General features: G+C 38.4%; 1 protein-coding gene across 1 annotated transcript in view; it reads left to right on the forward strand.

The window, feature by feature from the left end:
• Positions 1–12,849, forward strand: part of UTP20 (UTP20 small subunit processome component) — a 96,262-nt gene that overhangs the window by 4,159 nt on the left and 79,254 nt on the right. Inside the window, exons 6-12 of the mRNA XM_082665362.1 lie at positions 3,175–3,256; positions 3,924–4,061; positions 4,681–4,836; positions 5,397–5,543; positions 5,628–5,762; positions 7,337–7,414; positions 9,114–9,292. Of these exons, the coding sequence (XP_082521488.1) occupies positions 3,175–3,256; positions 3,924–4,061; positions 4,681–4,836; positions 5,397–5,543; positions 5,628–5,762; positions 7,337–7,414; positions 9,114–9,292 (915 nt within the window). The remainder of the gene's footprint in view (positions 1–3,174; positions 3,257–3,923; positions 4,062–4,680; positions 4,837–5,396; positions 5,544–5,627; positions 5,763–7,336; positions 7,415–9,113; positions 9,293–12,849) is intronic.

Genomic DNA, 12,849 nt, shown 5'->3' on the forward strand with positions numbered 1-12,849 from the left:
TTATATATGATTCAGTGCTATTTAGTAAATTTATAGTTATGCAACCATCACCACAATCCAGTTGAAGAACGTTTCCATCATCTCCAAGAGATTTCTCATGCCCTTTTGCAGTCAGTTCTGCTCCCCGTCTGCATCAGTTTTGAAAGCAAAAGCAATATACATATATCGAATAGTCAGGATTTCCTCTGGGGAAACAACTGTGTGCTTGAAGCCCCTAAGGAGAATGATCCTCTTCTACGATGATATTTTCTAGCATTTAATTTTTAAATTTTTTATTTTTCGGTCAAGGGCAGTTTTTATGGATACTGACAACAAGCAGATACTTTCTGACTCCCATCTGTATTTAATGAAAACATGTATAATACCTGTCACTTGCACCTGCTGACATGGCTACCTAACTTTAATATGTTCTTTAATTGGCCTTTTCCCTGTCTTCAGTCTGACGCCAAACTTCCTTTCCATCTCAGTCTCTAATTATTTTCTTATAAAACGTTGGTTCTCCAGCCAAAGTGGTCTGTAGTCTGCTCCATCAGTCTGCATTGACCTGACCTTCTCTTATCTCCAGCTAGTGAAATCAGACCCCCCACCATCAAAGCCTGACTTGAATCCATAGCTTCCACATACGTGCCCGGGCACCTTGTCCAGAAATCAGAGCTTTGTACTCTGAACACGTCTGGCATCCCATACCACTTATGTCACACAACTTCTGTTATAATCGTTTCTTCTAATGTAATGGTGTCTCTACAAACCTATAAACTCTTCAAGAACCCCATCTTAAATATTTGAATTTTCCTAGCTCCTAAAATACTGATTAAGACAAAAGAGACACTCAGTATTTGTAAGTAACTGTGGACAGGGAAAGAGAATGAATTCTGTACCAGCTTTTTGTTTAAAGTAAGGCAAAGATTGTTTGTAATCTATTTCAATCTGGGACTTAATGGAATTTCTACTTGGTGTCCTGATTACTTCTACATACTTCAGTTGGCACAGGAACACGTAAGATTAACCTTTTACCCCAACCCAGTATAAGTATGGATATGGGATAGGACTGTCGATTTTGTTTTTGTACCACCTCCCTTCACTCTGCCCTCCTTTGAACACGGAATGAGAAAGAAATATTTTTCTGACCTTTACTAGTTCTCTGTGAAGATTTTGGTAAAACGTATTAGAAACCGAGATTACTTCATTAAAGACCAGCAAGATCTTGGGGTATATATAGTTTATTTGGTCTCATGACTTTTGCTGTTACTTTTATATCTCCTGAGTCAGGCTCTCCAGTTATAAATTTATTCGCTTTCTGTATGACATCTTCAACAGCCTGGATATTTTCACTTGACTGTTGTTGAAATCAAAGTCTACACATTCCTGTTCAAGCCAGCTCTTCTCATTCATTTGTGTGTTCAGTAAATATGTACTCAATGCCAGGCTTTGTTTGTTTGCCCAGTTTCTCACGGTGATACCATCATTCTTCCCATCACCGAGATTTGGCCACTTAGAGGCATCTTTGATCCAGTTGTCTTCAAGGACTTTACATCTTTTTGATTCTGCTATTCACGTACTCAATCCAGTGACTACTTATTGTACACTGTGTATCAGGCTTGAGATGCACTCACAAATAAACCAGATAAAAACCCCTCTTATGAAGTTTACATTTTATCAGGGGGAGAACATCTTGGGCATGGGGCTGGCATGAGCGAGGAACAGTGTGGAAGCCTGGGTGGTGCAGCAGCGTTTATAGGGGGAGAGTAATCAGGTGATGTCAGAGATGTGGTAGTAGGGGACCTGACCATAAAGGGCCTTGTGGATACTATAAGATCTTTGGTTTCATTGCAGGGACTCTTGAAATGTCTCTTGGGTTCATCCATTGCCATTTCCTTCTGCCACTGGCCCTCTTTCATGCCCTTGTTTGCCCAAACTTTTATGACTTGACTAACTTCTTAGTTTGACTGCCAGCCTCTTCTTTCTTCCTTTATATCACCCTATACTGGTGCCCAATTTCTCTTTCTGAAACTATTCATTTCTTATTCAGCCAACACTTATTAGTACCTGCTATGACCAAGGAACAATTAGATGCTGGGGATATGGCAGAAATAGGAGAGATATATTCCATGCTCTTCTTTCATTTGGGAAACCAGTTTAAACAATGTGATTATATGAGTCATTATTTAGTTATAGCTGCATGGCTGTATGACCTTGAGTATGTTGCGTAGCCTTTCTGCCCCTATTTCGTTATCTATAGGATGGGGATAATAGTTCCTACACCACAGAGTCGTTGTGCTGATTAGATGAAGTAACATAGTAAGTGCTTACTTAAATGTAAGCTAGAGTCCCCACTCCTTTGCTTAGTGTTCAGAGCCACCTGTTGACTTGAATAGCTTTATCTGGAGCTGCCTTCCCTACCCATATCATCCTTCTTCCTTTAGACAGACAGCCTCTCTGATATCTCTCTCTCTTTTTTATTTATTTATTTATTTATTTTTGGCTGTGTTGGGTCTTCGTTGCCGTGCAATGAGCTTTCTCTAGTTGCAGCGGGCGGGGGCTACTCTTCAGTGTGGTGCCTGGGCTTTTCCTTGCCATGCTTCTCTTGTTGCAGAGCTCGGGCTCTAGGCGCGGGTCTGAGTAGTTGTGGCACGCGGGCTCAGTAGTTGAGGCTTGTGGGCTCTAGAGCGCAGGCTCAGTAGTTGTAGTGCACGGGCTTAGTTGCTTCGTGGCATGTGGGATCTTCCCGGACCAGGGCTCGAACCCGTGTCCCCTGCATTGGCAGGTGGATTCTTAACCACTGCGCCACCAGGGAAGTCCCTCTCTGTTATCCCTTGACTGTGATCACTTCTGCCCACCCTGTGTTTGCTCTTGCTTTGATCTCTGGCAATATGCACTCCATTCCCCACCTGGATTCTTCCTGTCATTCAGGGATCACTACAAGTTTCATCTTTTCATAGTCTTTCTTATATGACCAGTGCCACCAATCCTAGGGTTCTTAATGTCTATGATCTTCAGTCTTCTGTTTGACATGTGGGTGTCATGGTAATCGAATGAGATTTTAAACTGCTAATGTTATTATACCTGCTACATCTTTCTTGCATACCTTGCACAGTGTTGGGCATATAGTTAACATGTAGTACATCTTTATTAAAATGATGATTAATTAAACATGTCTTATTTTCTCATTTATAGCATGTATAGTACACTCCTGGCTCATAGAAAACTACATATAAGAAATTTTGCTGCTGAAAGCTTTACTTTTTTGATGAGAAAGGTTAGTTTGATCATTTATGTGTTTATTGCTCATTAATCCTCAAGAATCTGATGAACGGAAGCAGATATCTTTTATAGTATAGTTATTATGGACTAATATTTTTTATATAAAGAGAAACCTGTTACTGTTTTGAGTTTATCTCACCATAAGGTGGTTTTTGCTCACTAATGTGAAATAATTGGGGTTACTCTTTTATTCTTACTTAGTGTATATATATATTCTCTAATTCAAGTCAGTCTGTGCATGAACAGTGAGATTAACAGAAATTTTTATAAAAATTTCCTGGAAGGAACTGATTGTATAGTGTCATTTTGTTTGTTTTTAATAGAGTTTTTGTAATAAAACAAAAACATTGCTATTAAATTTCTTTTATACTCATAAAATATAAGCATACTATTTACTTTAAAAGATAGACTGTTGCCTTAGGTAGTTTTTCTTGGTACATACCTTCATATTATACCAATGAATTAATCATTCTTTTGTGTGACATTACAAGTGATAATATACTCTTGCAACAGTTTGAAATCATTGCAAGTGTCACTATTCCTTTTAGAATTTTTATCCTAATTACGTTTAAATATGAATCTTTAGAATAGCAAATAATAATTATTCATTAGGATATGTTTATGTTGTAAATACAGTTTTCCATTTGCATTTTGTGTTTTAGGTTTCTGATAAAAATGCACTTTTCAATTTAATGTTTCTTGATCTTGATGAACATCCGGAAAAAGTAGAAGGAGTTGGACAGTTGCTCTTTGAAATGTGCAAAGGAGTTAGAAATATGTTTCACTCCTGTACAGAGACGGTAAGTAACTGGGAGGAGTTCCTTGAATCTATGTGAAAGAGATTAAAAGAAAATAGATAAGATTTACACAGATGACATGGAGAGAGGATTGCCTAGAATAAATAGAAAACATTCAATGGGGCGCATTAGGGCTTTAAAAAACAGTGCTTACCTACTGTAGGCCCTGGGTCATTAGGTATTTTTCATTTAAAAAACAATCACTGCTGGGGCTTCCGTGGTGGTCCAGTGGTTAAGACTCTGACCTTCCACCGCAGGGGGCACGGGTTTAATCCCTGGTTGGGGAACTAAGATCTCACTTGCCATGCAGCACGGCCAAAAAATCAATCCGTCAATCAAAAAATTTAAAAAATCACTGCTCTCTTCATCCTGGGTGCTAGAAGGTGACATAAATTGATTGATGGGGGGCGGGGGATATTGTGTGATAAAATTCCCCATCCTAGTTTGGAAGTTCTTTTGGGACATGTAGTTAACCACCAGAGCTGCCATATCCTTGATTATCCTGGATCGGATTTTAAGGTAGCTTGAGCAGAGTGGGGAATAATCAGAGAGGGAAATACCAATGTAATACTTGAGAATAAGAGTGTGCATGTTCATTTTCATGATTCTTGGATTCCCACAGGCAGTGAAGCTAATTTTGCAAAAGCTAGGACCAGTTACTGAAACAGAAACTCAACTTCCATGGACTTTAGTTGGAGAAACACTCAAAAACATGGTCAAATCCACAGCGTTCTACATCTACAAGGAACATTTTGGTATATTTTTTGAATGTTTGCAAGTGAGTTCTGATTTTTAAGTATTTGTGTGTAATTAGGAGTCTAAGAGTTAATTGTTGTTCTTAATTAAGCAGATCACTCCTGGATATTGTATTTTATAATTGTTGTCATCATATTTTTATATACTTACTAGGATTTTCCTTACCTCTATCCCCTGTACTATTTTTACTTGCCTTGATATCTTGAGATGCAGTAGAGCATAGTGGTTAAGAGCACAGGCTTTGGAGCCAGAGTCCTCTGTTTGAATCCTGGCTTTGTCACTTACTGCTAGTGTGACTTGGGAAAATTTAAGCCTCTGGTCCTCAGTTTTTTCATCTGGGAAATAGGGATAATAGTATTCCCTGCCAGTGAGGATTATGAGGAAATACTCGTAAAGAACTTACAACAGTGCGTTCAGAAATGTTAGCGGTTATCATTAGTGACTCCCAGTAAATGTGTCTTTTTCTTTCACAGAAAAAGAATGTGAAAATTTGAACTGCTTCACACAATATTTTCATTATTAAATTAACAGATGAGTTTGATCTTTGGTAGTTATTCTTTCTTATAAATTCTTCATTTGCAGGAATCACTCCTGGATCTACATACAAAAGTAACCAAGAGTAACTGTGGGGAAAGTTCTGAACAGTTTAAAAGGTTGTTAGAAACATATCTGATACTTGTAAAACATGGAAATGGATCAAAGATAACCAACCCTGTTGACGTTTGTAAAGTGAGTTCCCAACTTAATTTGCTTAGAGCCTATTCATTAGAAGCTGATTGCTAAGTGTGCATTGTTTTTCCTTTTATTTTACAGGTGTTGTCTCAAACATTACAAATAGCCCATCTCTCCAGATCTTGCCGGGCGACCCTCTTGGATGTAATTTCTGCTTTGATCCTAGGTGAAAATATTTCCTTGCCAGTGACACTCATCAAAGAAACCATAGAAAAAGTAATTTACTTTTGCAAATATTAACTGAGTAGTTAATACTATGTTTAGCGTTGAGTAAGCCTTCTGGGGAATATAAATGAAGCTTGGCAAAGGCTCTGTCTTCAGGGAATTTATAATCTTGTTAAGGAGATGTGAATCGCATGCTTTAATGGAAATAAGCAAAACAAAATGTGATAAAAGCTAAATCTGTTCAGCAAATATTCACCAAACAAATATTTACTTAACCAAGTTCAGGTTATGGACTAGATATTGTAGAGTGGACACTTTTATTTTATTTATTTGTTTATTTTTGCCTGTGATTTTTTTTTAATTAATATTTTTTAAAATTTTATTTATTTATTTATTTTTATTTTTGCCTGCGTTGGGTCTTCGTTATGGCGCGCAGGCTTTCTCTAGTTATGGTGAGCGGGGACTACTCTTCGTTGCGGTGCGCGGGCTTCTCATTGCAGTGGCTTCTCTCGTTGCTGAGCACGGGCTCTAGGCACGTGGGCTTCAGTAGTTGAGGCTCACGGGCTCTAGAGCTCAGGCTCAGTAGTTGTGGCGCATGGGCTTAGTTGCTCTGCAGCACATGGGATCTTCCCAGACCAGGGTTTGAACCCATGTCCCCTGCATTGGCAGGCGGATTCTTAACCACCACACCACCAGGGAAGTCCTGCCTGTGATTTTTTATTGTTAGGGAAGTGCGGCCCTGGGAGTATGTAGTTAAAATCTGTTGAATCAATCTATTTATGTCACGTCGAAACATAAAGGTTAATTCTGTCTGGGGTTGAGGGACAGAGAAAGCTTTTCAAAGGACTAATATTTTGGATAGTCGTTGAAGGTTAAATAGCAGTCTGCCAGTCAGAGAAGGTGTTAAAAACTCTAGGAGAGAGAATGGCAAAAATGTGTTCAAAAATCTATGTTGCTGGGCACATGGACACATGAAGTGTGATGTATATCAGCAAGGCTTTGCTTGCCTTTGAAAAGTTAGGTTGGATTTTATCCTCCAAGTAGTGGAGGGCCCTGGAAAAATGTTAAGCAGGGAAATGATTTAATGAGATTGGCATTTTAGTGAGTTTAGAAGATGAATTGGAGGGAAGTGGAATTGAAAATAGATCAGTTAGGTTCTTCCTAGCTTCATGTAGTGCAACAGTATAAAGTTTAGAGGAAGGTGTAAAGTCGTGCTACTTGCCCTTTTGTAATTCTCTGTAGCTGGGAAAGAATGGAGCAGCTCTTAGGCAAAGCCCTGGGTAATCACTAGAAACAGCCCTTCGCATTTGTAAGTCCCTTTGGAGAAGGCTGAGCACTTAGAATACTGGTTGAAGTGTGCCCACCATACCTTTACTCTAGTAGCTTCTTTCCCGAGGAGGAAGGCCCAGTGCCTGTGTCTCACACCTGGTGTGTCCATCTGCACAGTGGCAAATTCAACAATCCAGTTCTTTTTGCCTCTCATGACTATTTTAACTTGTATCAAGCATCCCACACTTCCTGCCTGCAAGTTAGAGGATCTTGAAGGTTTCGGATGTTTTTATTTTCAGGAATGGGAAAGTACTCTCTTTGTATTTACATTACTATTCTTTGCCTGTGGTCCACAGATTTTTGAGAGCAGATTTGAAAGATGCTTAATTTTGGGTTTTTCGGAAGTCATGTTTGCTATGAAGCAGTTTGAGCAGGTGAGTGAGATATTAAGTCTTGGATTTGTTTTGTTTTAAATCTGTCACGATAAAATAATCAATTTAAAAATCCTGTGATTTTGTTTTTTGAAAGGAATAGAATAAGTATTTGATGTTTTAGTTCATGTATTTTTTTTAAAGCAATTATATTCCAGTTGTAGGTCGTATGTGAAACTTTATTCCACATGCTAAGCATTTTAAATGATACTAGGTAACCAATTTGTTTTTCTAATAATCTTTTAGGAAGTTATAGAACAATGTGATAAATTTGAAAAAAAATGGCTTAAGGAACTTAAACTGTGAATTTGAAGCATAGAAAATAGCTTCTGAAACAGTTTGCATAGGAAGAGGGTTATGAATTTATTTCATTGCTACAGAATGAATTGCTACCTGATAGAATGAGGTAGAAATCTTTCTCATCAAATCCTGAGTTTATTTTATCCTTGCCCCTCACCTTCATCAAACATTTGCCACTCCTTCCAACTGGTGATTCTGCAGTACACTTCATGGAAATCTCTGTATCTCTTCTCTCATTTTTCCCTTTAGTCTGTAATAATATATATTTTCATTTGTCTCAGAAAAATACTTCTTTATACATGTCCTAGCCCTGTTGCTTCCTGCCCAGTGAGGGCTCTTTATTTCTCTCAGGTTTTCTTAGCAGCTGCCTCTTTTCTGTCTCCCCTGTTCCCTATGGTCTTTTTTTAAAAAACTTATTTTTATCAGAGTACTCTATGTATGTTGTTTAAAAGGTTGCACAGGGCTAAAAGGCACTCATTTCACTCCCACTCCCATCTTCCTCACCAGGAACAAGCACATCTAATGATTTTTAGCTATTTTTTCCTAGTATTTACTTTATATTTTTAAATCATCTGAACATACTGCTTTTCCTTGACTCATTAGTTTTAGTCCTTATCTGTAGGCTTCCTCCTGGGTAGGTGGATTTCTAGTTCTTTTACGCTTCTCATCTGCTCAACAGAGTTACATTATAAATTTTGGTTGAATTCGTATTCATCAAACACTTAATCCCTATAATCAAGGAGTATTTTATAATTACATTTCCGTTTTTGTATATCCTTTCGTTTTTCCTGAAGTTACCAATTGCCTCATTCTTTAGTAACTTGAAATTGCTGGTGGGTCTGCCAGCAGCATCACAGAATGCCTTTCACGCAGCAACCGGGCAGAATTTTGGCAGCTCTTTGCTTTTCTCTTTTCTTTTTAGGAGACGTTCCTCCTAGAGCCTTTCAAGTCTGAACATGTTGCTTTCTCTGCCCACTGCACAGATGTCATACTAGGACTTGCCTCTCTCCTGTTTCCTGGGTCCCGTGTCTTTCTCTTATTGTAGTTTCCCCTCTTATTTTGATGAAACACATTCTCCAGAGGTTCCTGAGAAAGGGTGAATGGAAGTAAAATTTTGAGATTTAGTGCATCTGTAAGTGTCTTTATTCTCTCCTCAAACTACATCACCAGTACGCTGGGTACAGCATTCTAGATGCTGTCGTTTTCCCTCAGTTTTTCAGGCATTGCTCCATTGTCTTCTGGCCTCCACCGTTCCTTTGCAGAGGTCTGATGTCATTACGATTCCTGAGCCTTTATTTATGATCTCTTTTTTCTCTGTGGAAGTGTTAGAATCTTCTCTTCATTAGGTGTTCTGAAATTTATATCTGTTGTTAATAAGTATGATTTTCTTTCTTATTTTTAGCTTTTTCTACCCAGCTTTCTCTTGTATGTTGAGAATTGCTTCCTGACTGATGACGCTGCAGTCAAAGATGAAGCTCTGGCCATTTTGGCCAAACTCATTCTGAACAAAGCAGCACCTCCCACCACTGGCTCCATGGCGATTGAGAAGTACCCTCTGCTTTTCTCAGAACAGACAGTGGGGTAAGTTCTAAGTCTTTATTCTGTGTATTCTTGGTAGGATTACCCATTTAAAAATAATGCATTCAGAATACTGTAAAAACTGAAGATCTACATGTATTAACTGGAAAGATGTCCGTGATACATTGTTATGTGAAAAAAGCAAGTTGTAGGACTTCCCTGGTGGCACAGTGGTTAAGAATCCGCCTGCCAATGCAGGGGACACAGGTTCGAGCCCTGGTCCGGGAAGATCCCACATGCCGTGGAACAACTAAGTCCGTGCACCACAACTACTGAGCCTGCTCTCTAGAGCTCGCAAGCCACATCTACTGAGCCCACATGCCACAACTACTGAAGCCCGCATGCCTAGAGCCCGTGCTCTGCAACAAGAGAAGCCTGCGCACCGCAACGAAGAGTAGCCCCTGCTTGCCGCAGCTAGAGAAAGCCTGTACACGGCAACAAAGACCCAATGCAGCCAAAGATAGATAGATAAATAAATTTAAAAAAATAAATAAACCAAGTTGTAGAAGAGTACATGATCCCATTTTGCAAAGTTAAAACCAAAAGTATATATAAGCATAGGAACACGTGTGAAAGGATACAGAAACAGGTTATTTAACTTCAAGAGCGTGGTAAGTGAAAGAAAGAAGTCACTATTAATTTTCTTAACCTTTTATTTTAAAACAATTGTATATTCATGTGTGGTTATAAGAAATAGGACAGAGAGTTTCCATATATGTTTCACTTAGTTTCCCCCAGTGGCAACATCTTATTTGGCTTGGCCAAAAAGTTCGTTCGGGTTTTTCCGCATGATTACGGAAAAACCTGAATGAAATTTTTGACCAACCCAATACAAAAGCTTAGTGCAATATCACAACCAGATAATTGACATTGGTACAATCCACCAACCTTATTCAGATTTACCAGTTTTACATCACTCATCTCTGTGTTTGCATGTATATGGATATATAGTTCTGTGCAATTTTATCTCATGTCTATTCACAACTACCACCAAAGTCAAGATACAGAGCTGTACCATCACTGCAAGGATCTCTTGTGCTACTTTTTAATAGCCACACTCACCCTGCCACTCCCCACTCCATCCCTAACTCCTGGCAACCACTAATCTTATTCTCCATTTTTACAATTTCGTCATTTCAAGAATATTATATAAATTATGCAGTACAGCTTTTGAGATTGGCTTTTTCACTCAACACAGTTCCCTTGAGACCCATCTAAGTTGTTGTGTGCATCAGTTATCCATTCCTTTTTATGTTGAGCGTCTTTGTGTGCTATTCCCGAGTAGTATTCCATGGTAATGGATGTAGCAGTCTGTTTAAACATACACTTGTTGAAAGGAATAGCTAGATCATTCCTAGTTTTTGGCTATTATGAATAAAGCTGTTATAAACATTCATGTACACAGCTTTCCATTTCTCTGAGATAAATGCCCCAAAGTGGACTTATTGGGTTATAGGGTAAGGGCATGTTCAGTTTTGGGGTTTTTGTTTTTGTTTTGGAGTTTTTTGTTGTTGTTGTAGTTTTGTTTGTTGCTTCGTTTTATTTTTCATGTTCAGTTTTATAAGAAACTGCCAGATGGTTTTCCAGAGTGACTGTGCCCTTTACGTTCCCAGCAGCAGCATGAGTGATCCAGTTTCTCTGCATCCTCACCAGTGTTTGTTATTTTCAGTTTTTTGTTTTTGCCGGTCTGATAGGATATAGTGATATCTATCTCACTGTGGTTTTAATTTGCATTTTCCTAATGGCTAAGGATGTTGAACATCTTTTCATGTGCTTATTTTCCATCTGCATATCATCTTTACTGAAATATCTGTTCATTTCCTTGGCCCATTTTCTAATTTGATTGTTCTTTGCTGTTGAGTTTTGAGAGTGCTTTGTATATTCTAATACAAGTCCTTTTGTCTGCTTCGTGATGGTGCAAATATTTTCTCCCAGTCTGTAGCTTGTCTTCCTTTGCTTAACAAGATTTTTCACTGATCAGGGTTTTAAATTTTGATGAGGTCCAATGTATCAACTTTTCCTCTTATGGATAATGCTTTTGATGTCAAGTCTAAGAACTATTTGCCTAACTGTAGGTCCCAAGTATTTTCTCCTATTTTTTTTAAGTTTTATCATTTTATGTTTTACATTTAAGTCCATGATCCATTTTGAGTTAATTTTTATATAAGGTGTGAAGTTTGGGTCAAGTTTCCTTTTTTGCCTCTGAATGTCCACTGCTGTGGCAAATTTGTTGAAAAGGCTGTTCTTCCTCATTGAGCTGCTTTTGCTTTTGTGTCAAAAATCAGCTGGGCATAAATGTATGGGACTGTTTCTAGCTCTCTATTCTGTTTCATTGATCTATGTGTCTGTCCTCCTCTAATGCCACAATCTTGTTACTATCGCGTAAAATAAATCTGGAAATCTTATAAAAAATCCTTTCACTGTATTCTTCTTTTTCAAGATGGTTTCATCTATTCCTGGTCCTTTGCCCTTTTGTATAAATTTTAGAAGAAACTTGTCTATATCTACAAAAAAAACCCACCTTGCTGGGATTTGTTTTGAATTGCATTAAGTCTATAGGTCAATTTGGGGAGAATTGACAACCCCCTAAAGAGACACAAAACTGTTATCTTTGTTTATGACAAGAAGATGGTAAAGAGAAGAAAGAAGTGACTATTAGCTTTTAGATTATAAACCTTTGCATTGTTTGAATTGTTAAAAGGTCTGTGGATTACTTTCTCAATTTCATTAAAAACAGTACATACTCTCTGGAAGTCGAAACAAAGTTTATGTAAATATTTGAGAGGATTCTGCTTACTATTTTTCAAATAGTTGAGTGGGTGTGCCTCTAGAAATTATAGATCAGGAAACCAATTCCCTTATCATTCCTAATAAATGTAAGCATATTAACTTAAGATGAGTGCCACAGGTTCTGTATATCTTTGTCTAAGAAAACTTCCATCACCCTGTAGCATAATACGTGAATGGTCACCTTTTTCTGAATATTCCTGATCACACTCCATCCACTCATCTCACAGATTTATTGTGAGAATAAAAGGAGATAATAGATGTGAAAAGACTCTTGGGAAGATAAATTTATTCTGTCATTTGACAGATATTTATTGTATCAGACACTGTTCTAGGCACTGGGATATAATAAAGAAAAAGGTTTCTTCTTTGGGGGAGATGACAGTCTTGGGGGGACAGGCATGTGAGGCAGATAAACAAACAAGTTAATTTTAGATTGTGATAAAAAGAAAAATAAAACAGGGCTTTGAGACAGAGTAGATAGAGAGGCAGCACTACTCCTGTCTAGAAAGGGGACCTTTGGTCCGATTGTAATGGTGGAAGGATCCAACCTGGCAAAGAAAGGGTGGGTGAAAGGCTTTCCAGGCAGAGGGAAGCGTTCCTGCAAAGGCTCTGGGATGGGAATAAGCCCAGTGTGTTTGAGGAACAAAAGGAAAGCCTGTGTGGGTAAAGAGCATTGAGTAAGGAGGAGGGAGGAAGTGAGTGAAGGAGGAGAGGGTCGTATCACCCAAGGCCTTACAGGGTGAGGTGAGTATGGATTTTATTGGAGGAGC

This window comes from Grampus griseus (genome assembly GCF_964374135.1).
Source record: "Grampus griseus genome assembly, chromosome: 11".
Taxonomy (NCBI): Eukaryota; Metazoa; Chordata; class Mammalia; order Artiodactyla; family Delphinidae; genus Grampus; species Grampus griseus.